Source organism: Rhinolophus ferrumequinum, chromosome 7 (assembly GCF_004115265.2).
Source record: "Rhinolophus ferrumequinum isolate MPI-CBG mRhiFer1 chromosome 7, mRhiFer1_v1.p, whole genome shotgun sequence".
Classification (NCBI taxonomy): Eukaryota; Metazoa; Chordata; class Mammalia; order Chiroptera; family Rhinolophidae; genus Rhinolophus; species Rhinolophus ferrumequinum.
Window position 1 is genome coordinate 47,798,067 of NC_046290.1, and position 25,884 is coordinate 47,823,950.

General features: G+C 41.3%; 1 protein-coding gene across 3 annotated transcripts in view; it reads right to left on the reverse strand.

Moving 5' to 3' along the window:
* Window positions 1–11,631: 11,631 nt before the first annotated feature.
* GCNT4 (glucosaminyl (N-acetyl) transferase 4) overlaps window positions 11,632–25,884 on the reverse strand; it is a 32,234-nt gene continuing 17,981 nt past the window's right edge. For all 3 annotated transcript variants that reach the window (XM_033110612.1, XM_033110610.1, XM_033110611.1), the window contains one exon: window positions 11,632–16,122. In XM_033110612.1, coding sequence (XP_032966503.1) covers window positions 14,757–16,121 — 1,365 coding nt within the window. In that variant the 5' untranslated portion in view covers window position 16,122 and the 3' untranslated portion in view covers window positions 11,632–14,756. The remainder of the gene's footprint in view (window positions 16,123–25,884) is intronic.

The window sequence follows — 25,884 nt, forward strand, 5'->3', positions numbered from 1 at the left end:
TGTCTATAAGCCAAGGAACGTCAAGGATTGTGAGCTACCACCAGAAATTAGGAGAGAGTGGTAGATGAGGGTAAAGGGGATCAAATATATGGTGATGGAAGGAGAACTGACTCTGGGTGGTGAGCACACAATGAGATTTATAGATGATGTAATACAGAATTGTACACCTGAAATCTATGTAACTTTACTAACAATTGTCACCCCAATAAACTTTAATTAAAAAAAAAAAAGAAAGAAATTAGGAGAGACGAATGGAACAGATTCTCCCTCGGAGACGCAGAGGAGGCAACACCTACTGACACCTTGTTTCAGACTTCTGGCAGATTTCAGAACTGTAAGAGAATAAATTTCTCCTATTTTAAGCCACCACGTTTGTGGTAATTTATTATGGCAGCTACAAGAAACTAACATAGATTCACCCCCTGGGCTGGGATGAATCAAAAGATGAAGCAGCTCCATGTGGCCTGGTTATGTGGCTTCAGCTTCTCATAGCGTGGTGACCAAGTTCTGAAACTGAGCTTCCTGGGGCATGTGCCCCAAGAACATGATTGTGAAGACACCAGGGCAGAAGCTGCAGGCTTGTCCTTACGGCTAGCCTTAGAAATCACATTCAAATCACTTCCATCATACAGTCATAAGCCCACCCAGATTCAAGGAGAGGGCTATAGACCCCATATCTCACTCAGAGGTGTGTCAAAGAATTTGTGACCATGTTCCAAAACACCTCAAGGAGTTAGCCATTTGTAGCAGAAAATAGAGTGGTCAAGAACTGCACCGTCCATTCTGGCAGCTGCTAGTCACATGTAGCTATTTACATGTAAATTAATTTAAAATTAAATAAAATTAAAACTTCAGTTCCTCCATCATACTAGCTACATTTCAAGTACTCACGTGCCACGCTAGAGAAGAGTGGCATAAAGAGAGACCGAACAAGTAGACAGGGGTCAAAGCACACAAGATGTTACTGACCATTTAAAGGAGTTTGTATTTTATTCTAAATGAAATAGAACTTGCCTAATATGTTGTTTTACATTTTGAATATTTATGAGAGGCCTAAAAAAAAACCAAATTTGTTCTGGTTAGTTGGTATATTTGTTAGTAAAAGGTACTGCCACAGGAGACTGAAATCCAAGTCACAAAGACTTAACCAAATTAGAAATCTATTTCTCTTGCAGTTTACATGAATGTAGGTTGCCATGGCGACTCTACTATCATCAGGAACCCAAAATCTTGGTTGAAGCTTCCACCTTATTATCTAAGATGTGTACTGTGGTCCAGCTATTATATCTGCTTTTCAGCTAGTAGAGGACAGAAAAGGGGAGGTGGAGAGCTGCTGCCCTTCCTATCCAGGATGACCTCACCTACAGACCCTTAACTTCATTACACCTGCAAAAACTTTCTCCAAATAAGGTCATATTCACAGTTATGGGGGTGAGGGCTTGGACATCTGCTCAATTTAAGGACACGTCTCAGAAAGTTGCACATAAAATTTCCATTACATCTTACTGGACAGTACTTGGTCATATGGCCACATCTACCTTGCAAGGGAGGCTGAGAAATATAATCTTTATTCTGGGAAGCATGTGCTCAGCTACAAAAGAGAGTTCTATTACTATGGAAGAAGCCAAGATGAGATCGAGAGGCAGCAAATATCAATCCCTGGCATTATTGTCTGCATTAAGTATTTCCCATTAGAGCATGAGTTCCTGGAGGAGAGGGGCCTCTCTTATAAATCTTAAATCCCAGCACCTAACATATAATAAATCATCACTGATTGTGTGCTGAATTGCATGCTTGCTCAATTTTAAGGGTGTTTTTAATTCCAACATTTTTCCCCCCCCAGAAAGACTTATTTCCTAGATGCCAACCTTCTCTTCCCCTCCCACTTGCCTGAACCATGAGGGCACTTTTCTCAAGTCTTTACCCTGAGAATCTGGTGGGGCTCCTGGAGATAAAAGTATAGAGACCTCTTAGAAGCTCCCCACAACCCCACCACCCCTGTAGAATTTTTAATTCTCACGGGTGTATATACTGAGCCTCCAGCAATTTGTCACTTACGGTTGGAGTGTTCCCACCAGTAGGACTCCAGCTGTAGACCTGTGCTCCTGGTAAGTTGTGATTCTCTGTATGTGCTTGTCTCTCCAATTTTCAGGGTGATGGTTTGCCTTGTGACCTCAGTGTCCTGAGGGATCTAAGAACAGTTATTGATTTTCAGTTTTTCAGCCTTTTTCCTATTGAGACAACAATTTAAGAAAGGGGTGCACTGGTAGGGGGAACACCTAAGAGAGAGAAAAGGTGAGGGACAGCAAGGAGACGCAGGAAGCACAAGGCAAAAAGACACGTACTAGCCAGGTGCTCCACCTTCCTACGGCCACCCCACTTCATCCATCTGCCACCCTCACCCCCAATTCCTGCTGCCACTTCAGCCTCCAAAATGGCGGTTTTCAACTCTGATTGTTTATTAGAATGCTCTGGGGAGCTTTTGTAACTTCCTGTACCTAGGTCTCCCCTAGTCAGAAGCACCTGAGAGGGTTCTAATGCGCAGTTGCTGTTGAGAACCAGTGACTTAGATTCTTGCTACTCAAAGGGTGGTCCGCGGGCAAGCAGCATTGGCACCACCTGGGAGCTTGTTAGAAAGGCAGCATCTTGGGCACTAGTCCAGACCTACCATGGAGTCAGAATTTGTGTTTTAATCAGATTCGTGGGTGATTTTTATGTACATTAAAGTTTGAGAAGTACTGATAAGATGATCCTCCTACAGCTGGTATGCCTGCTGTGGTTCCCCAAGGGCAATATATTTGAAATGGAGAGAATTAGATCTTCCAACAGGCAGAGGGGCATGGGCTGGGTTCATTAGCTTTAGGGTTCGCAAGAGTCAAAAATGCTCTAATTGAATCAGTTATAATTGAAGAGCTGGGGTTAGCTTGGGGGCTGGGGTTGGAAGCAGGTAAAAGAGACTTGAGTGGAAAAGCAGATAAAGCATGAGGGATTACTGGGAGGTAAGGAAATGAGGGGAATAAGGCCAGAGGTTGGCAGTGCAGGGAAGAGGAGGGGCCCACAGTAAAGCTGGTGGACTCAAAAGAAAATGTCAGAGTGGGTGACTAGAGAGGAAATGCAGAGAATGGAACCCAAAACTGATACTCCCTGAGTCACGTGGATGCAGTCTCTCAGCCCTGGCTTACTGTTTACCTCTATAAACTCCGGTTGCCATCTTCCCTTCAAGACCTCAGTACTTTGTGAAATAAAATAACCGTCATGTGTCTGGCACTTTATTGATCATCAGGACAAGTGCATAAAGCATAGACAGGGTGTAGAGGCTAAGAACTTGGGCTTTGGAGCCACAGGAATTCCAATCTCAGCTCTGCCACCAAACTAGACCTTCGGCAAGTCAATTGACCTCCTTGGAGTCCTTCCTCATCTACAAAATAGGAAAATAAGAATGATACTGGCAACCACCTCATAAGGGTAAATGCAGAAAAAATATGAAACAAAGAACACCATGCCTGGCATACCAAGATATATACACATACACAGGTACATACACATATGTGGTATATTATTGAATATAACATATGTGTATATGGAATGATACACTCAAGGAGCTGGGATCCGATTCTTCTAACTTTTTCTCTGTGAGAATGGTCCACCATTCCATACCTGTCTAGGTTCCTTCAAGAATGCTATATGAGACTGACGATACTTAAAAAGTTATTTTAACCAAATCAATGTGCAGACCTTGTTTGGATCCTTATTTCAACAATTGGTGGATACAAAGATGTATTTGATACAATTGGGAGATTTTGAAAATGGATTCAGTGTTAGATATTAAGGAATTATTGTTCATTTTGTTAGGTGTGATAATGGCATGGTGGTTATGTCAAAATACAAGAGTCCTTAGCAGTTAGATTAGATTCATATTGAAGTATTATGTCAGGCCATCTAATATTGCTAATAATTGGCCACTTTTGACCTGTCAAAACAGCAATTCCATATGGCTCAAATATGGAAAAACAGGTACTTGCCTGACAGTTTCCTGCTAAGAAGGACCAGAGTATAGAGGGTGGGTAGAGTGCAGGGCCTAAATGAAATAATATGATGTCTGGGATTTTCTTTAAAAAATATTTCTGAGAAAAACAAAAGGGTGAAGGCATAGACAGATAAAACAAGATAATCAAAATATTAATAATTGTGAAGATGGGTGATGAGATCGTGGGGTTTTATCATGCCATTCTCTCTACTTTCCATAATAAAATTATTTTAAAGTTTTGCTTGATGCTTTTTTTTTTTTTTTTTTTTTTTTTTTTTTTACTGTGTATTAGTATTTATGGCTACAAAAGCAACCCAGTTCAATCTTGCTTCAACAAAAGGAGGGATTTAATTGGGCTGTGTGACTGACCAGAGGCCACGGTGGAGCTGGTCTCAGGAAAGACTAGAGTCGCTGCCTGAATTATCTTTTGGATCCTCTGTCTTCTATTTCTTTTCTGCTCCTTTTGGTGCATTAACTTCCTTGGCTGATACACACTTGTCCAGGTGGTGGCGTAGAGAGCTGTCCACAGCTAGTAGGCCCATATCCTTGGGTTTTGTGATCAAAAGGTACAAGAGGCTCTTGTCCCGACAGGAATTTGAAAAGTCCCAGGAATCCTGATTGGCCTAGTTTAGCTCATGTGCCCACTCCTGAGACCAATCACTGTGGCTGAGGCTGTGAGGGCCTGTCATTGACCCACCCTGAGTCACCTGACTACCTCTGTAGCTAGGAAGGCTATTTTCCAAAGACTGAGGGGAGGGAGAAGGACTGAGCAGGCAGAAACAATAGCCACTCTTATAAGGTTTCTGGGTATTTGCACTAGCTATTAGATTACAAGCAGTCTTTGATTACAGATCATGTCTTTTTCCTTCCCAGTTGTTTGTTTGTTTTACAGTTTTTATTTTAAAGTTTATAGAGCTGATGGCAATGCTTGTTGCAAAAAAGAGAGAGAGAGAGAGAGAGAGCGAGAGAGAGAGAGAGAGAGAGAGAGAGAGAGAGAGAGAGAGAGAGAGAGAGAAAAAGGAAGAAAGAAAAAAAGAAAAAGAAAAACCAGCACTTTCCATCTCTTACCCTGTTTTCCTTCCTTGGAGACAACTAGTTTCAACCCTCTGAACTACTGTGTTTTCCCAAAAATAAACCCGGGTCTTATATTAATTTTTGCTCCAAAAGACGCATTAGGGCTTATGTTCAGGGGATGTCATCCAGAAAAATCATGCTGGGGCTTATTTTCTGGTTAGGTCTTATTTTCGGGGTAGTTCCTTAGGTTTTATTTTCACACGTCTAAATGACATCCTTATAGTGCTACATTTGATTGTTCGGTATTCACCATCAGCCCTTGATTCCCACCACAGATGATTTTGGTTTCTTTCATACACACCCACACCACTCTCCCCACCCCATATATTCATCCTTTCTATCCCCCCAAGTTCCCAATAAATTATATCAGTATCATGTTGATTAAATCAATATTTAACACTTACATGTTAGATTTTACATAATTAACATTACATGATTTATAACAGTACATGATTATGACTGTGTGAATACTAGCTCCAATTGCGCCACAGCTGTACAACTTTTTTGTTCTCCTTTGAGTTCATAAGTTTTTCCCATAAGACCCTAATTCTCCAATGGTCTAATTTGCCTCTAAAAAGATACATTCAGATGTATGAGGTATTCTTTATGTTCATCATCCTGAATAAATCTCTGAAGCTTTCTGACCCACTACAATCTGAACTGGTTACCACCCCCGCTCTCATCCTGAGATGTCCCTTTGCCATCACCCCGGGATCCTCTTCCCCTCTTTCCATGTTGGATTCCTTCTTTCCTGCAGACGTGTTCTTCCCCCAAACTAGTGAAAGTACATATAAAACTGGATTAATAATAACTCTGAATAAAAGGAATTAGTAGCCATTAAGACTAAATTAAGTCATGGGTAAAATTATTGTAATGAAACTAATCTATTCCATGTAGCTATTTAAAACAAAGTAATTGGAAACACTCTAAAAAAAATAGGAACTAATTTCCCTTAAGCAGATACATTTGCCGAGTCTTCTTACTCCATTTTTTTTTTCCGACTGTCCATCCATGGTTGAAGTAAAAACTTGGAAGTATTTATGAGAAGATACGTAACTCTGTGTCTATCTTACATTGGCATTCCAATAATGACTAGAAATAGTGAAGAGTTAGAATGACATAGTTCTCTGTTTCGTTTCAATCTTTTTAAATTTTTTAGGACTGTCACATTGAAATGCTCTTGAAAAATTCCCTCTGGGTAGACTCTGTCTCCCCAGCATACATCTTTGTTCAATAGAATTAACACATAGGTCTGAACTTGAGACTTCACTACCGTAATTTCCGGTTGATTGCACCCCCAAGCTAATTTGTTTTTATTATATTTTATAAAATAGTTCCAAATAAGGCAGCAATTTGTTTTAAAATAATTTTAGGGGGACTTATAGAAATGTATCCACTTTTAGTGATTATTCAGAAAATATAGTCAACAATGGAGAGAGCAGAAAGGCAGAGCATATAAAATATTTCTGAACTTCTCATCACAGCATTTTACCACCTGAAGGAATGTATGCTTATTGCAATATTTGTTGCTTTTTAAATGCTAACTCGGCCTCATATTTACAACGTGGATGAAACAATTTTCAGAAAAGACATCCTAACAGTGGTTCTCAAAGTGTGGTCCAAAACAGCATCAGCCTCACCTGGGAACTTATTAGAGATGCAAATTCTCCTCTTTCCCTACGCACTTCACTTGATGAGACAGTGTGTGTAGAGGGGAGCAATCTGTGTGTTTAGCAAGCGCTCTAGGTGACCCTGATGCACACTAAAGTTTGAAAATTATTGTCCTAGAAAAACATTGTATAAGTTAGGGATTATGTGCTGCTGTTCGTAATAGAGACCTGAGATAACAGCAGCTTAAAGTACATGTCAGGTTTTTTTTCCCCATAAAAGAAGATTGGAAGTAAGTAGTCTTGGATGGTTCAAATGCCATAGTTTTACTCTATCCTTGCCATATAACTTGCCTCCTCACGATTTTAAAATGGCTGCTGAAATTCCGGCTATTACAAACACACTCCAGGAAGCAGGAAAAATAAGGGAGGTGGGTGAAAGGTAATAGGCTAGGTAAGCCACTTTTTAAGTGTATTCTCAGATGCCACCCAGTGACTTCTGCTTTTTCTCTTTTGCCACCCCTAGTTGAAAGGAAGGCTGGGAATTAACAGTTGGTCATATTGTTGCTCCAAAAAAAAACCACAAAAGCCAGGGAAAATGGATACTAAAAGGAACTGTAAGAGACTGTTAGCATGAGAACTGCTATCTTTAGGTCAGGGTTAACAGCCCCTAGCCTGAAACAACATAATTATAAAATTCCAGGATGTGGGCAGTTGCAGCATGGAGACTAGAAGTTCTGTAGCTTATCTTATACTCCTTATAGCTATGCAAGTCCTGTAGCTTATCTTATACTCCTGGTCTCCTTGTCCTGTAGTAAATCTTATACTCTTTGAAGGTATGCAAGTCCTGTAAGTTTATCTAGTACTCTCTGAAGCTATGGAAAGCCTTGAAAATGCTATATAACCCCTTGGCTTTAAGTGTTGGGGGTCCTTGTTAAAACCCGCTGCGTCGGGCAGAGACTCGGACCCCAGCTGGCTGGAAATAAACCTCTCTGTGTGACTTGCATTATTGTGCGGGTTCTCTGTCTGTCTGAGGGGGACAATTCCGGACCTTAACAGAACAAGGAGCCTTTAGATCAGGGGTGTCCAAACTGTGGCCCGCAATCCATTTTTTTATTGGCCTGCAGCAAATTCCAAAAATATATTTAGTTTACTTAAATAAACCAGGTGAGGCAATACGTACTTCACCTCGAGTGAGTGGCCCGGCTGTTTGTGTATTTTACTGCATATGGCCCTTGGTGAAAAACGTTGAAAAAAGTTTGGACACCCCTGCTTTAGATCCTTCCTGGAATGGAGTTAGTCATCCAAGTTAAACTTTTGAGACTATGATTCTGAAAGAACTCTTCACTAACCACCACTAAAACACCTTCTTTGATCTCTTAGAGGAATGAATATGTTATCAGAGAGTGAGTCCTCTCCGCATGATGTCCAGGTTCTTGGCGTCTTGAGGAAAGAATTGAACGAGGCACAGAAATAAAGTGGTGAAAGAGTAGTTTATTAGAAGAGATAAACTTCAAAGAAATAGAAGCAGACCCACAAGCAGTAGAGAATGGCTCAAGGGCCCAAGGTGGCATTTTTCGGAGAATAGTATGCCCCAAAGGGTTTGAAGCAGGCCCCTGAGCAAAAGCAAGTCTCAAGAGACTCAAAGGACTCGGACTGGTAAGCACTTGGAGTTTTTATCCTTTTTTTTTCTAGAATGGGCTGTTCCTTTCCAGGTGTGGGACTACTTGATTGACACCTGTGATTGACAAGAGGCTATTACCTCATCTTTTTAGACTGCACAGGTGAGAGTGGCTATTTGGGTATTTTGTACCCATTTGTTCCTCATAGGGGTAATTACAATGAAAAGGGAAAGTTTTGGACAGAGAGGGGAGGTCTTTGGGGCTGTTGAATACTGTGGGTTATGCAGGAATGCAGAGACCGGATACCTATCTCTAACTGCTTGTCTTGTTTTTCTCTTGAGAGACGTGATCCTCATAAAATCTCTTAGGGAAGTTGAGCGACAGACGTTCTGTTTTTCTGTATCTGCTTCCTGCTGAGCAGGGGCATACAGCTGTCCCTACCTATTGGGGGATTCACAGAACTCTCACCCTATCTGAACTCAGATGAAAGGAAGGGGTCTCGAGATCTGTCTGGAAGACCGCATTGGCTTGTTTGGTTGCGACTGGCAAGCTTGTTGGGGTATCCTCTGTATCCTCAAGGCCCCTGAATGAGGAAAAATATATTGTAATTAATAAATCTGTTAGCTCTATAGAGCCTATGGCCATTCAACCAGTCATTTAGGTGACGTCAATTGTTCAGGAGCTGGGCCCAGAATGGGTTGGAAAGAACATTAGGCTTCAATGATTACAATCAACAAGTATACTGGCCTGGGGGGTTGGAATGGCTTGGGGGATGTTGGGAAGTCACAGGCTTTTAAGTAGTTATCTGAGAGATGCTGTGATTCAGGCTAGGAGCAATCTTTAGTCTAGGATTCAGAAACTGATTAGAAGAGTAATCAAAACCAGAAGTTAAGGAGCTAAGAAACTGGGGAAAAGGATACTTAAAATTTCTGTAGTGAAGGGGCTCCCATATCAGTTACATTCCTGCTTTAGGCAAAGGTTTTTGCTCACTTTGAGAATCAGAACAGCCATTTATCAGAATAAATAAGTACAATTTATTTCACGTAGGTTGAGGCTGTGGTTGATTTACACCAAACAAGTGTCCTCCACAATTCTTTGAGTGGTTGATTTGTAACATATACAAAAAGCAATCAGTAAAATAATAACAATAATAATTATAAATCCCTCACTTGGAAATGCATCATAAGAAAGTTATTCAAGGGAAGGAGAAGCTTTATGTATAAAGCTGTTCACAGCATTGTTATGTATGACAGCGAAAAAAAAAAGTTAAGTCGCTTACAATCCAAATGTTCTACAATAAAGGAAAGGCTGAGTGAGTTATAGTATGACCATTAGATAACCATAAAGACTATGTAGCAACGCGGGAAAGTGATTGGAAATATATAGGCAGTGGGAAGAGACAAAAACAATGTATATGTATATGGATGAGATTAGAAGAGCATTCACAGAACTATAGTGGTTTTGTCAGAATGTTAGAATAATGAATACAAACGGTGTGTTTGAACTTCTTTTGTTCTATAAGAAACAACAGCAACAACAACAAAAAAGTAAAATAAATTTACCCAGGTCACTGACCATGATTTTTCCTCAGATTCTTTTTTGTCTTTTGTCCAAGGTGTTCCCAGGAAGGAAGGACAGTGCTGCTCCAGGAAAATGCCATCCATACCTGAGGTCAGGTGAATAGTCATTCTGTGTTTTTTACACACCTGCATAAGTTGACACACTGATCACCTGTCTCTGAAGCAAAGCATGAGCTGTTTGTTATGCATCATCATGAAACCAGAGGCCAACTGAGTCCAGGGCTCGTGCTGCCTGCGCCGCTCAGCCAATAGACCGATACAGGAGTGAGGCTATAGGATAAGCATTATCAGAGCACTGGTGGTCTCAGGAGGCAGCAGGTTAACACCTCCCAGAACTGCCTTAACATTCTCAGACTGCCTGGGGGATTTGAGAGAAAATCTGGACAGTCCTCCAGAGGCTAAGGTTCTGGGGGTCTGCATGGAGCCTGCCCTCTGGCAATGTGGTTCTCCGATGGAGTCAGCACCCCAGGAACAATGAGGGGAGTGGCCTGGAAAGAATGCTAGGCCACAGAGATTGTGATCATTAAGCCTGAGGGTATGAACCATAAGTTTCAGGGTAATTTTCTAAAACAGGGATCTGGGTGGGACAGGGGACATTCCGAGCTCAAGCTGCAGGGGGATGATCTATCCTTAACCTACAGGTCAAGGAAAGGGGAGGCCAGGGACGTTGCAAGACCTCTATTACGGGGGTCCCAAACAGGCCCTGCTTCAATCATAGGAATATTTTTTCAGTAGTAGGAATAAATTTGCAGTCATCTATTCCCTTGCCAGCGTTTGTTCATAATCAGTTTCATGAAACTAACAGCCAGTAGTCCCAGTTTAGATGTAGCTTTGTAGACATCAAAGGGAATAAAAAAAATACTGAACGGCTTATCTAGGCATCAAGTCTATGAGTCTTTAATGTGATGCTGTCTATCTACCCACCCCATCACCACCACTATCAAAAAAAAGTCCACATTCTTCCATGAGATTATGGTGGATTTGCGTGCTTGCCCAGCTTGGCAAGAACTAGAACTAACCTTAGGTTAAAAGGAGATGTTAATTTTTTTTTTATGTTGAAGATTCCTAAAATGGCCTTACTCCTTGAGATGGATTGTAATTTATGAGTGTGACATGCATACTCCTTCCCAGCTGGTGGCTGTCATGGCTTTAGAAAGGGTGAGAGAAGAAAATGGATCAGGGGATTTTCAGAGTGGTGGTGGGAGCGTGAGGATCAGCAACGCCCAATATTCCTCCGATTAGTAGAGCTGGAAAAGGTGGGAAGCTCCTCAGGAATCCCCCACCATCCACGCCTGAAGACACCATTGGAGCCAGGGTCCTCATGTCCACAGGGCTCTCTGCGTCCTGGTGCAGAGAGAGAGTCTGGCTTTTCCAAGGGTTTATGGACATGAGATAAGAGCTCAGCCTACCCTATTAAAAACTAACTTCCATAAAGTAATCAAGCAAACAAGAATACTTATCTAGATAATGAATCTTAGAGGAGAAACCAACCTGAAGGAGAATGAAGACAGAAACATTCTAGAAGATTCTTTGAGACTTTGCCAAATTAAACAACTCATGTTTATGTGTCTATATTTTGTGTATAATACACACACTGAATTTCTTTTACTCTGAAGTGAAATTAACTGTGCTTTCCAAATATTGGACAAGTGTCATAAACGTAAGAGTCTTTGTGGGAAACCAGTACAACCAGAAAAAAGAAACATCATAAATTCCAGGGGTTTGGTTTTTGGAACATATTTTATTTTACAACACGGGAGAGTTAACATTTAGTAGCAGCAAATACAAAAAGGCAATATCAATCTATTCAAAACTCACATAATGGGAAATTTATTTTGAAAATAGTAAAATACACACACACACACACACACACACACGAGACTTAGAGACCAGCTGATAAAAATGTTAAAAAAAAAAAAATCAAAACTCTCATTCCATCATCATTCTCACCACCACCACCACCACCAAAAACAGTTGTGTATACATACGGTACATTCACTTTACATTCTCAAAGAAGATTGTCATTTCATAGAATATAAAAAATTCACATTCTGGAAGGCAAGAGAAATCTTCAAATTTAACTCTACAAATTTAAATACATATATATGTATATTCTTTTTTTTTCACTTAAAATAACCAGAACATTAAGAATAGCAGCAACACAGTATTATATTACAGTAGTTTGTTCACATAATATATATATTTTGGTAGCGCTTTCACTATTAATATTATCGAATACCATTTACAAATGCCAAGGTCCTGGTCTCATTACCAAACAACTTAGAGTCTAGATTCAATAAATACTATGCAACAAATAATTATAAAACACAGACTGCAGACCATTCTCCATACTAGAGGGACTCACACGAAGGGCTTTAGGGAAGGATCAGTTTGGAAGGCATGCAGGGACTCTGCAGGGTTCTTGAGGCAAAAGCATGTTCTGAGCAGCTCCCTGCAAGGTTAGGAATTGAATCCCGAGAAGTGTGTCTGTCAACGGGAAAAAGAAGGCACTACCACCTCTTCATGTTCCATGTTTCATTTGAACACGACATTACTGATTCACAACTGGGAATTTTCCCAATAAACAAGGGATAGAGTCATTTCTCACCAGGAAGCAACATGCTGGACCAGGAGGTCAACATTTATTTTTCAGCATTTACATTTGCTCTGAGGACCAAAGGCATAAAACCAAGATTTCACCAGGACCTTCTGTATTTATTTAAGCCTGGATGATAGGAAAAATATTTCCACCCCTATTCCTGATCTAAGCCACGGGACCTATTTCCTAATCCTATTGGCTTAGAAAAAAGCCACCGATGTGGTGACTGGAGTTTCCTCTTACTTGGATTGGGTTACAGAAGGTGCCCCTACAGTTGTGGCTTCTTTTTATATTTCAAAGGTTTTCAGAAAAGGTAAATGGTGCAGTCTCACCATGGGGTTGGATCTATGTGGGCCTTATAGCAAGACTGCTCTCTGACATGTCAATAGTTTATCCCCATGTTCAAACCACTTCACACACTATTTCAATTGATTCTCACAATAAACTTGTGAGGCAGCCAGGATAGGCAACCAAGTGCTCACTTCAACGACCAGGAACAGGCTGACAGAAACCAAAGGGCCAGCTTGTCACGGTCACACACACTAGTGGACTGGTAAGGACGCTCGACAGAACTCAGCTCTGTCCAACAGTTACTCATTTCTTTAAGAACAGGGACTTGATAATAGCTGTTTTCTGAAGAATGAAGTAATTGGAAGGGGGTAGGGAAAAGGAAGAAAAATGAGTTCAAGAGAAGAAAGGGAGGGAAGTGGTGCTGCTTGGCAGTTAGTATCATGAGCTTTAAAACAAACAACGTTCATTTCACAGACATTTAGAACACAGACATTTTAAAAAAATACTCAAATACTTCAGTCTTCCGAACAGTCTCACACTGGCCTTGATCACTATGTCTTTTAGTTACTGAGGCTGACATTGAAACCTAAGATTACGAAGAAATTTTTACATGAGTTCCATGACTTCCCAAGAGATATAGTAAATATGTTATAGCCTGTTCTCAGAACTCTGCTCCTGCCCAGGTTCACCTCCAGCATAGCATGGTTACATTAAAATACAAGTATTTGGTAGTTCTGTAAAATGTAGGTTTCACAAAATATCTTTAATGAATATTCTTGCTATGTCCTTAGGAAAATGAGCTTTTTCTCTCTGGATCTAAGCTGAGAAAAAGACTGCAATGAACTTAGAGCTTTCATAATTTTTAAGTTTGGGTTCCACTTGGACAGTTGTTGGAGAAGAAAAAATTTTAAATGACCATAATAATTAATTTAGAAAGCTGTTATAGTTCATATAACCTTTTCGAGGACATTCAGACTCTTAGCTTGGTAGTTCCAGAAAACAAAATTATACTGATTCCATTGTAAAAAAACTTACATATAATGATAATCTATGAACTGAAAGACTTAGGTTCCATGTTATGGACTATAACAATTTGACTACTAATCAGTTCTCATTTTTAATCAGTAAATGTGTTTTAAAGAAACAGTTGAATTAAAAAGGAGGCCATGATGACACCACTGTGTAACATGATGCGAAAGTCACATAAATACGTTTGCTCCTCCTCAGGCACCGCCTGCCCCAATCCCCCTACCCACCCCCTACCACCTCCCTAACATTCAGACACTACGAATGCCCCACCCACAGAGTTTCCCCCGACCCTGAACTGAATGAGTGAGGCACCAAGAGGTAAATTATGCTCTGACAAGCAGGAATTTGGAACATCTTTTGAGCTCTTCTGAGGTAGTGGAGTCTCTCCATCTAATATTCTAGAAAAATAGTTAGAAAAATTCCAGGGAGTTCAATTAAAAGACAAGTGGAGTGTTGATCACTGTACTTAAATGCTATTCTGCAATGGGTGGTTTATATGGGTGATTATCACACACTCCAAAACTTCTTCAGTAGGATCCTGATTGTTATATGGAGAACTTAAGATATTAAGGTTGCTATATGAGTAGGGTAAAACAGTCCCTTGAGGGCACTACATAACTCATTAAAACTTGGATTTAATTGATGCACATTTCTGAAAAAGTGCCTGATATACAGTAGAAGCTCAATAAATATTTAAGGATTGTTTAAGATCTCTGATTTAGCTCAGTGAGATTACAGGCAAAAACAAACAAAAGTACCCAACCGACTGCAGGTTAACTGTCACCAAAGGCTAGGTCACTTTCCCTTGTGTGTGGAATTTCAGACACCTTTCAGATAAGGTGAAGCTCAGATGGTACTGGACATGGTATGGTATACAACTCCATATTAACACCGTTTATCAGACACCTTATTTCCATCATGATTCTATCATGACATGATTGTGGGATTTTTATCCGTAAACAACTTTCCTGAAGATAAAGTGATCCACTCTATCTGTTGTTCTTCAAGCTTTTCTGCCAAGCATTTAATCAAGACAGGGTCTACCTTAGAATCAAATTTATTAGCAAACCAATGTCCATTTTGTATAAGCCACCTTAATTCTGCTGCTCCATAGATACACACACTTCGGAGGTGAGAGCCGGTACAACTGGGATAGAAATGACCTTCATGATAATTCCATTTGACAAGGCGGGTCTTACTCTGTAGGTCAGACACATCCTGGGCTGACCTAGAAATCTCCCCAGGTATTCCTGGTACTCGAATTAAGGTTGCCCAAAAATGCTCATCAGGCGAGTATGTATCTTCAGACCAGGCAAAAAAGTCTTTAACAAGGGAGTTGTTGAAAACATATTTAACAAATGCTCGACTTAAAACAAAGTAAGCACTGCCAACAAATATCTCAATGTTATGAGGGGGAGCTTCTTTGATAACGTTTGTCCTTACTGGTAGCTTCACATATTCATAAGGCACCTGTCTGAGTTCATGGTGATAAGTGAATCTTTCCATTTTACTGTTCGGGGGTTTCACCGTCTCTAACATATTTGCCCCATTGAGTTTCTTCAGCTCTGATACTAATTCAAAGTTCGACTTCAAAGGAAAGTCTTGCCCACACAAGTTGATAACATATTTCCACTGAACTGAAGACTTGAGAAGGTCTGACAAGCAATTTAAATCAGCTTGGAGCCTGGAAATGTGTGCATATTGTACAGTCTCTAATTTGGAAGCAATAAAAATATTGGAGAAGCACTTAGCTAAATTGTTCATGGCAACTTTGAAGGTGTCATGTGACTTCTGGTCATAATGGATGCAGTAAATATTCTGCGGGTTGTATATAGCATGGAGCAGCCTTTCAACCATAATTGCATCTTTGTGAACAACCAACGAATAGGCTATTGGGAAGCTTTGCTCCTCTCTTGAAACAAGCTTTTGATGGTACCTTCTTAGGGTCTGATAAGTGTCACAGTCGGTGGTCATTGCCACCACATCATCATCGTCCAAGTCAATGATGTCCCTTCTTCTGATTTCCAGAGTCTTGCCAATTTCCAAAGGCTCCTGTTCATAGACACCCGAACAGTTAACTTCATACCTGACTTCATCCTTAACTCGGGTGTATCTGTTCCTTACAAAAGGGGAGGTGCTTAGGGAGTACTCAACCAAGTAAATGTCTCTTTGCGGGAAGAGGAGTCTTCCCACATTTAGAAGCTTCAACAAGGAGAGCAGCCACAGGGTTAAAAACAGGACGAAAACTTTCTGCTGAAGAGGGTATTTAAGACAACATCGGAATATCTTCATTCTGTAAGAGGCAAAAGGAATATTCAGGTTGAAATATTGAGAAAATCAGTTCAGTTCCACCAAATCCCACTGGGTGCCGGTCACAGGCCAGACAGAATGCTGGGCCCAAAGATGAGTGAAAACAACAAGGTTTTCGCCCTTGAAAGAATCCAGAAGTAAGAAAATGGAAGTATGTAGGATGGTGATATTTCACGGTATTCTGTGTTAACTACACCTAAGTTTGAGAGATGTTGGTTACCAACTAGAATAGAAAATAATGTAAAGTCCTAAAACATAGGTACTAAGTATCTTACATTGTCTTCATTTCTGCTTAGCATATTTACAAAGGGAATACTCTGGTTTGGACAAAGGCCTAGAGAAATGGGTGTCGTTGAGAGATCCTTGGAGATGCAAATGGCCTACCTGAAACTAAAAGAAATAGCCATCATGATTCTACCTCCAGATCCTGATTAGATCTATGTCTGAAGTCAGATGGGGAAAGCCCAGTGAATCCCACTGTTATCGATTGAATGTTTGTGTCCCCCCAAAATTCATAGGTTGTAACCTAATCCCCAATGTGATGGTAGTTGGAGGTGGGGTCTTTGGCAGGTGATTAGCGCCCTTATAACAAGACACCCCAGAGAGTTCCCTTGTCTCTGATGCTTCCATTTCCCTCACACCCACATTAACAAATCACCTCGTAAATACGCCTTGAATCTATCCTTTCTTCTCCATCCCTATGACCAGGTCCAGACAACATCTTTGCTGAGTCAGAACCCAGGTCAAGGGAATCCCAGTCAGGCTGATGGCTCTGAGTCCCTTGTCAGGTCTCGGCTTCCTGCATCCTGATGCAAACGGAGTAGGGTTCCTTCCACTCAGACTCAAGGCCAAAGTTCCTGCCAGTTATCAGAAAGTGTGGGAAAACTGACTCCTGATGCACAAAGCAACACAAATATAACCCCAAAGCCTCAGCACATGTTTAGAAGTAGGTGAGGTGATAAAATAAACTTAGAAGATTAATCAATCCCAAATCAATCTGTCTGTCTCATCATTGTTCTAATTCATGGTAATCAGGCATAAATAAGAGGCAGCTTACATAAATGGCTAAAATTGGAAGGTATCTTACCCTAAGTAAATTTTGGCTTTTTCTTTTCCCCCTTTATTGGTCTATGGAATCTCTAATTAGCATCAGTTAATAGATCCCCCTGATCCCACAGTGGTAAAATGAAGACCTCACATTTCTAAAGCGGTTTACAAAGTCTTCTGGAGCTGCCATGTCATTCATAATGTGCCATTTAACAATCATCTTCACACTTATGTAAAAAGGCAAAAGCCTGCTCCCTGTACTGTCGTCACCGGTTCCCAGGGCCTCCTCTGCATCCATGCTTCCCGACCTTCCTGAGAACGCGTGTGTCGTGCAGGGCGGCCTGCGAGGTCTCAGCTCCTGCTCCCCACATAAGAATGCAGGATGTAGCTAGGCCAAAAAGGAACACCCATGGAGCCATAGGTAGGGGAGTCATACCACTATAGTCTCACTGGAGGCTGGATTCACACCACGTGCGACTTTCTGTCCGCTTTTCTGCCAACCGACCGACTCCCCTCTCCAGCGCAGCCACAGCAGTTATATCAGTGGCCAATTGGCTAACCAGCTACAGCTGACGGTCAACTAGGCACAGCCGACGGCCATCTACTACCCGAGTCAGCACCCCTCCACGTGAGGCCAAGAGCCCGGACACTGCTCTCTGGGGCTCTGTCCCCACAGCATGGACCCCACCACTCCTGACTCCAGCATGGTGCCTGGAGAGTCTGAGTGGAGCTAGGAGGCCATGGCTGCCTGCCCAGAGCAGGAAGGTCACAGGGCACCCGGATGGGACAGGTGGCAGGCACACTGTGAGAAGTCCCATGAGAACTGGCTCCGGGTCCCATGTCTGAGCTTCACCAGCCAGGCATGACAGTTCACTTTAAAGGAAGGGGGTAGAATCGGACAGCCCAGTCACCTCACTTTTATCCTCCTTCCACCCCAGCATCTGTAAGGGGGCCTCTTTTCTGTCTATGGGTCAGTCTTTAACATCAGGGAAAAGCAGCAGCCCTCCAATACCACCATGTCCCAAGTCAAACTAAAACCCCTTTGACTGAAGATTCCTTTCCCCAAGTCAGAAGTTATGAAGGTATGAGCCCATTGGTGTGAAGGAGCTTTTGTCGAATCCTGAGAGGGGCTGTGAGCCTCTTCCCAGCTGTGGTCAGAAGTCAGCAAGTTATTCCTGGGCTCTAAAGCCTGCAGGCTAGAGACCACAGTTCCCAACTGTGGCTGTTTTCCTAGGACACCCATGGCACCTCCTAGCTGGGTATGCGGTCAGCCAGCAGCACAGCCTCAGGGGCCAGGAGCTGCGGCGGGTAGAGGTGAGCCAGGGCAGGCACCTGAGCGTTGGGACACCGCCTCCGTTCCTTGCTACCTGCAACCCAGGACTGTGAAAACTCCAGTTGACCAGGTTTCACAGGATGGGAAACAGTTCCTGGGCCTGACCCAAGTCTGACTAGAGTTGGCTGGGCTAAGGCTGGCAGTCATGCTGGCCCCATGGTTCCTAGGAGACTAGTAAAACAGCCACCTTCTGTAAACACCCTACCCTGGCTCTTTCCCTCTTAAATGCTCGTGGGCAGGAAACAGGCAGGTGTTTTGCTGCCAGGAAGTAGTCTTATAATTATACCACATAATTTCCCACCCATGGGAGAAGGGGCATTTCCCCTCCCACCTGCCCAAGCAGAGAAGGAAGCCTGCCGTGCTATGTAGTTTATCACCACATAGGGACAAGTTCCTAGTGACGACGGCAGAACTGAGGAAATGATAGCAAAATTGGATTGCTAAAGCTCAGCGGAAATAGGTCTCTTTGGATAATTCCATAAAAACTCAACAGGGATATTGCAGGAAGCCTTCTCCCCAAACCACCATTTCCCCCCAGCCCTTCCAGGTGCTATTTACAGCCTTAAAGGAAACAGTAGGTTCACAAAGGTACATCCAGCTAAGTGGTTCTAACTGCAGTAAAGGCTAAATGGCCACAGCCATTAGCAGCTCCTCAACGAACTCTCCTTAAGTCAGCAATTTCAAAATCCAGGGCTGTTAATGAAGTACAAGCTTCCTTTCCCAGGGAAGGAAGGGAATAGAAAATCAAGAATAGGAGGAAGGAGACTGGGAGAAAAGGACTAAGTAAGGTTTAGCTTAGGAACCAAGAACAAGGAACCTACTGTCCATATTTGCAGGTTTGGGGGCTTCAGTCTGCCTCCCCGCTCCCCACCGCCTCCAGTCCCCTCCCATTCCTGCTCCCTCCCTGCATATCTGCAATTCTTTCCAGTAATTACCACAGGTTGCCTGGGAGGGGGGGACTTGGAATGGAGAAAGGAAAGTGTGTGTGTGGACTTCAGGATGCCCCAGGCCTGAGCTTGAATCCCTGGAGAAACACCTAGTAGCTGTCAGACTGATCAAACTAACCTCAGAAACGCAGTTTTCTTGTGTCAAGATGGGGATTAGAAGCCCCCTCCCTTGCTGCTGTGAGAGCTCAGGAGCCCCTGTCTGGGAAAGGAACTCAGCGCAGGAACAGGTCTTTTCTTGCACCTGTGCCCTGCTCGCCTGACTCCAAATCCTGGCGTTTTCCCAGTACATTCACTACACAGGGTGTGCTGATTTTACGTGTTTCTGTTTTGTTTTTATGAAAAGAATCCACTAGATAATTTTATGTGGCCAATGTTAAGGAAATAACTGACCTTCACTTTTATGACCAAATTGGGAGGTGGAAATTTTTCAAGAAAGGAGAAAAGCTGCGGAGAGCTAAGGCCTTGGTCAGGGGCTGGGTGGGAAAAGAGGAAGCCACATGCGATCTTGCAACGGCTGGGGCTTCAGCTCAGGGAGGCCCCTGCACCCCGCTCAGGGCCCCTGGACCCTGGACGAGTCCCATAACTTTTCCACATCTCTGTATCCCCATGGGTAACAGGCTATTAAGACCGTGTTTTCCCGAAAATAGGACCTCGCCGGACCATCAGCTCTAATGTGTCTTTGGAGCAAAACTTAATATAAGACCCGGTCTTATTTTAATATAATATAAGACCGGGTGTAATGTAATGTAACATAATGTAATACTGGGTATAACATAATATAATATAATGTAATGTAATATAATATAATATAATATAAGACTGGGTCTTATATTAATTTTTGCTCCAAAAGATGCATTAGATCTGATGGTCTGGATAGGTCTTATTTTCAGGGAAACACGTAGTAGTAACTACCTAAGGGATTTGAGGCTGAACGAGGTGACGCATGCACAGTGCTTTAGCACAGTCCAGGTCATGACTGCCCAGTACACCCCGTTGTGGTTTCTTCCCCATCATCTCCACCCTCAAGCCGCACTCCTCCTTCTCCTCAGTGGTAAGCACTTTTTTTTTTTTTAAAAGATCTTAATAACCTCATGTTACACCTTAAAGAACTAGAAAAAGAAGAACAAACGAAACTCAAGATCAGCAGAAGAAAGGATATAATAAAAGTCAGAGCAGAACTAAATGAAATAGAGAACAAAAAAAACTATAGAAAAAATTAATGTGACAAAGAGCTGGGTCTTTGAAAAGATTAACAAAATTGACAAACCCTTGGCTAGACTCACTAAGATAAAAAGAGAGAAGACACTAATTAACAAAATCAGAAATGAAAAAGGGGAAGTTATCATGGACACCACAGAAATACAAAGGATCATCCAAGAATACTATGAAGGACTATATGCCACCAAATTCAATAACCTAGAAGAAATGGACAAGTTCTTAGAAACATATAGCCTTCCTAGGCTGAACCATGAAGAACTGGAAAATCTAAACAGACCGATCACCAGTAACGACATTGAATCAGTCATCCAAAACCTTCCCAAAAGCAAAAGTCTGGGACCAGATGGCTTCACTAGTGAATTCTACCAAACCTTCAAAGAGGATCTAATACCAATCCTGTTCAAACTCTTCCAAAAAACTGAAGAAGAGACAATACTCCCTAACTCATTTTATGAGGCCAACATTACCCTGATACCAAAACCTGGTAAGGACAACACAAAAAAAGAGAAATACAGACCAATATCTCTGATGCATACAGATGCAAAAATCCTGAACAAAATTCTAGCAAATCGAATGCAACAATATATTAAAAAGATTATTCATCACGACCAAGTGGGGTTCATCCCAGGGACACAAGGATGGTTCAACATATGCAAATCCATCAATGTGATATGTCACCTAAACAAAATAAAGGACAAAAATCATATGATTATATCAATTGATGCAGAAAAAGCATTTGACAAGATATAACATCCATTTATGATTAAAACACTTAATAAAATAGGTATAGAAGGAAAATACCTTAACATAATAAAGGCCATATATGACAAACCCTCAGCTAATCTCATAATTAACGGTGAAAAACTGAAGCCTTTTGCTCTACATTCAGGAACACGACAGGGCTGTCCCCTGTCACCTCTGCTTTTCAACATAGTGTTGGAAGTCCTCGCCAGAGCAATCAGGCAAGAGAAAGAAATAAAAGACATCCAAATTGGGAATGAAGAAGTTAAATTGTCACTCTTTGTAGATCACATAATGATATATATAGAAAACCCTAAAGATTCCACCAAAAAGGTATTAGAAACAATCAATGAATACAGTAAAGTTGCTGGCTACAAAATCAACGTACAAAAGTCCATGGCGTTCCTATATACTAACAATGAAATCTCAGAAAAAGAAATTAAAAAAAAAACACAATTCCTTTTGCAATTGCAACAAAAAGAGTAAAATACCTAGGAATAAACTTAACCAAGGATGTGAAAGACCTATATGCTGAAAACTATAAGACATTTTTAAAAGAAACTGAAGAACACACAAAGAAATGGAAAGACATTCCATGCTCATGGATTGGAAGAATCAACATAGTTAAAATGGCTATATTACCCAAAGCAATATACAGATTTAATGCAATCCCCATCAAAATCCCAAAGGCATTTTTTAAACAAATAGAACGAAAAATCATTAGATTTGTTTGGAACCACAAAAGACCCCGAATAGCCAAAGCAATCTTAAGGAAAAAGAACAGTGCTGGAGGTATCACACTCCCTGACTTTAGCTTGTACTACAGGGCAACAAAAATCAAAACAGCATGGTATTGGCAGGAAAACAGACATGTAGACCAATGGAATAGAATTGAGAACCCAGAAATAAAACCACATAAATAAGGACAGATAATTTTTGACAAGGAAGCAAAAAACATACAATGGAGAAAAGACAGCCTCTTCAATAAATGGTGCTGGCAGAATTAGAAAGCCACGTGCAAAAGAATGAAACTGGACTGCTATCTGTCACCATGTACCAAAATTAATTCAAAATGGATCAAAGACTTAAGCATAAGACTTGAAACAATAAACTGCATAGAAGAAAACATAGGTACTAAACTTATGGACCTTGGGTTCAAAGAGCATTTTATGAATTTGACTCCATAGGCAAGGGAAGTAAAAGCTAAAATAAATGAATGGGACTGTATCAAACTTAAAAGCTTCTGCACAGCAAAAGAAACCATCAACAAAATAAAGAGGCAATCAATGGAATGGGAGAAGATTTTTGCAAACAGTGCCTCCGATAAGGGGCTAATATCCAAACTATAAAAGGAACTCATGCAACTCAACAACAAAAAAAACAAACAACCCAATTGAAAAATGAGCAGAGGGCCTGAAGAGACATTTCTCTAAAGAGGACATACAAATGGCAAATAGACATATGAAAAAATGTTCAACATCACTAATCATCAGAGAAACACAAATAAAAACCACAATGAGATATCACCTCACCCCAGTTATAATGGCTATCATCAGCAAGACAAATAGTAACAAGTGTTGGAGAGGCTGTGGAGAAAAAGGAACCCTCATACACTGTTGGTGGGAATGCAGACTGGTGCAGCCGTTATGGAAGGCAGTGTGGAGGTTTCTCAAAAAATTACGAATAGGATTACCGTATGACCCAGCAATCCCTCTCCTGGGTATCTACCCAAAAAATCTGAAAACATTTATCCATAAATACACATGTGCTCCAGTGTTCATTGCAGCTTTATTTACGGTGGCCAAGACACAGAAACAACCAAAACGTCCTTCGATAGATGAATGGATAAAGAAGTTGTGGTATATATACACAATGGAATACTATTCGGCGGTAAGAAAAGATGATATAGGAACATTTGTGACAACATGGATGGATCTTGACAGTATGATGCTAAGCGAAATAAGTCAGACAGAAAAAGCAGAGAAACATGATTTCATTGATATGTGGTATGTAAACCAAAAACAACAAGAGAACAAGACAAACAAATGAGAAACAAAAACTCATAGGCACAGACAATAGTTTAGTGGTTACCAGAGGGTAAGGGGGGTGGGGGGTGGGAGATGAGGGTAAAGGGAATCAAATATATGGTGATGGAAGGAGAACTGACTCTGGGTGGTGAACACACAATGGGATTTATAGATGATGTGATACAGAATTGTACACCTGAAATCTATGTAACTTTACTAACAATTGTCACCCCAATAAACTTTAATTAAAATAGAAAAGATCTTGCCCAGACGTTTGGCTTATTGTCTTAATTTTCAACCTTCTCCTATTTCTCCCCAAAATCTCAACATAAATTCAATATTTTAGGATTAATGCCTGAGTGCCTCCATGTAATGTTCTTGATTAATCTAATAATATCGTTATTAACGTAGAATCCCTCAATAAAGAGTTCTAAGTACTCAATCCCCTCAACAGATCAATGAGGGAGGTACCACCTTTATTCCTCTTTTACAAAACAGTAAACTGAGGCACAAGGAGATTAAGAAATTGCCCAAGGCTACGGGGCTAGAAAGTGCTTTAGTTGGAACTGGAACCCAGAGTCTTGCTCCGGAGATGTACTCATAACCCTCTGGGCAGTACTGTCTCGTGGAATATACAGAAAAAATACTCTCTATTTCCCACAACAGTTTTAGTCCGTGACTAAAATTTCTCATTATTATCTCTCATTTAACTGTCCTAAAGCTGGAACAGAAATGAACAGCAAACCATGTTTGAAGTCCTGAGCCCGCCCACCCTTTTTAAGGGATTCTTTACCTGGAGAACCAGCCCCTTCTGGTCTTGCACTCAGAGGCTGGGCCAATCCCTGTGCTAAGGAAGAGATTAGTCAATCTTCCAACCATTACAGGAAGAGAAAGCCAGTTCAGCCTAAGAAATTCGTCCATCAGTTACTCTTGTCTCATATGCTGTCACTGATTACTTACTGACTCACCTGTTTTTCCCGTGACCGGGGACACAGTTTGGGCTCTCTGAGAATTACTAATTATTTTAGGAAACTTTTTTTGGGTGAAATCTCTCTGCGTGGAGACTATTTCCCTTGTGGTCTACCTTTAACTTCTTAAACTTTGTGTCATATGTCAGTGTGAGGAATAGGATGTGAAGAGTGTATTGATTTAGAAATGTCAGGATTTTGTTTCTTGCTAACGTCTTACAAAGAAGAATCATCACCTAAGGACACTAATATAAAAATGAGCTCACTAAAACAAAATGTTCCTGATCGACTTGCATAAGCTAAGGTCCTTCTACTGTGTGTTAGCAACTTGATTTCAACAAAGCCATTGATTCTCTTTGATGACATGCTCATAACCAAACCCGGAGAAGGTTCTGGAGTAAGACCATGAGTGGGAGGCTGACTCAGCCGAGATGAATTTCCTCCACACCTTCACAGCACCTGAAGAGTTTGTGAAGGAGCAGGAAGGAAGGTTTCTTTGCCCAGGTGACCTTACATTCTCATTGTTCTAGAAGGAAGACTGATACAGCGAATAATTATTAGACTGTAAGCAGGAAACAGTAAGTAGGTCAAAACACAAGGATGGCGTGACTGGGTCAGTAAGACAATAGGAACTGAGAGCAAGCAGTCCTCAAATAACACAAGGGCTGGTCTCAAAGAAGAAAAAGAAAAGGTTTTCCATTCTCTGTTTATACAAGTAAACACTCATTAAATAAAAAAATCAGAAAGTCAGAAATGTCTAAAGAAGAAAACAAAGCTCCCCAGTAATCCACCACCTACCTGGTAATGACATTCTGTGAACAGTGAGTCCTGCCAGACCTTTCAATAAACACAGCTTTTCTGGCTTGCTTTTTAACAAGAAGTCTCAGTATATAAGGCACCGTCTTATCTGTTTCTTTCATTTCACAATATACTGTGAAATGAGTCCTATTCTAAACTGGGTCTGTAAATTGTTAGAAAGTAACCGATTTCTAACAGAGGTTAACATGCTTTTCTATAGGGAAAAAAAGACATTTAAATAAAGGAATTTACTTTTGGGAGGCTTCTCCACGACAGTTTAATTAATTCACCCATAATCCCTGAAGAAGGCTAGAAAGCAAAATCCTAAAACTGATAGGTCTTTAATGGTGATGGAGTCCAAATGCCTCCTTCTCTAAATGAGGGAACAGAGATCTAGCCGTCATTTATCACTGGCCCATTCTTGGGAGGCCGGGAACATGTTTCCCTCACTACATTCATGTTTGTACATCTAACTGCTCCCCGCTCAAGGGACTGAACAGAGGGGGGACCTCTTCTGCCCAGGGCGGCCTTCAGTTCAGCTCCACTGCTTCCTCCACTGTGGCTGTTCTGGTCAAAATCAACAAAAATCTTCAGCTGTCAGTCACCGGACGCGTGCCTGTCACTTTCTCATGGCCTACATTGAGCACTAGCACTATTTGCATTATC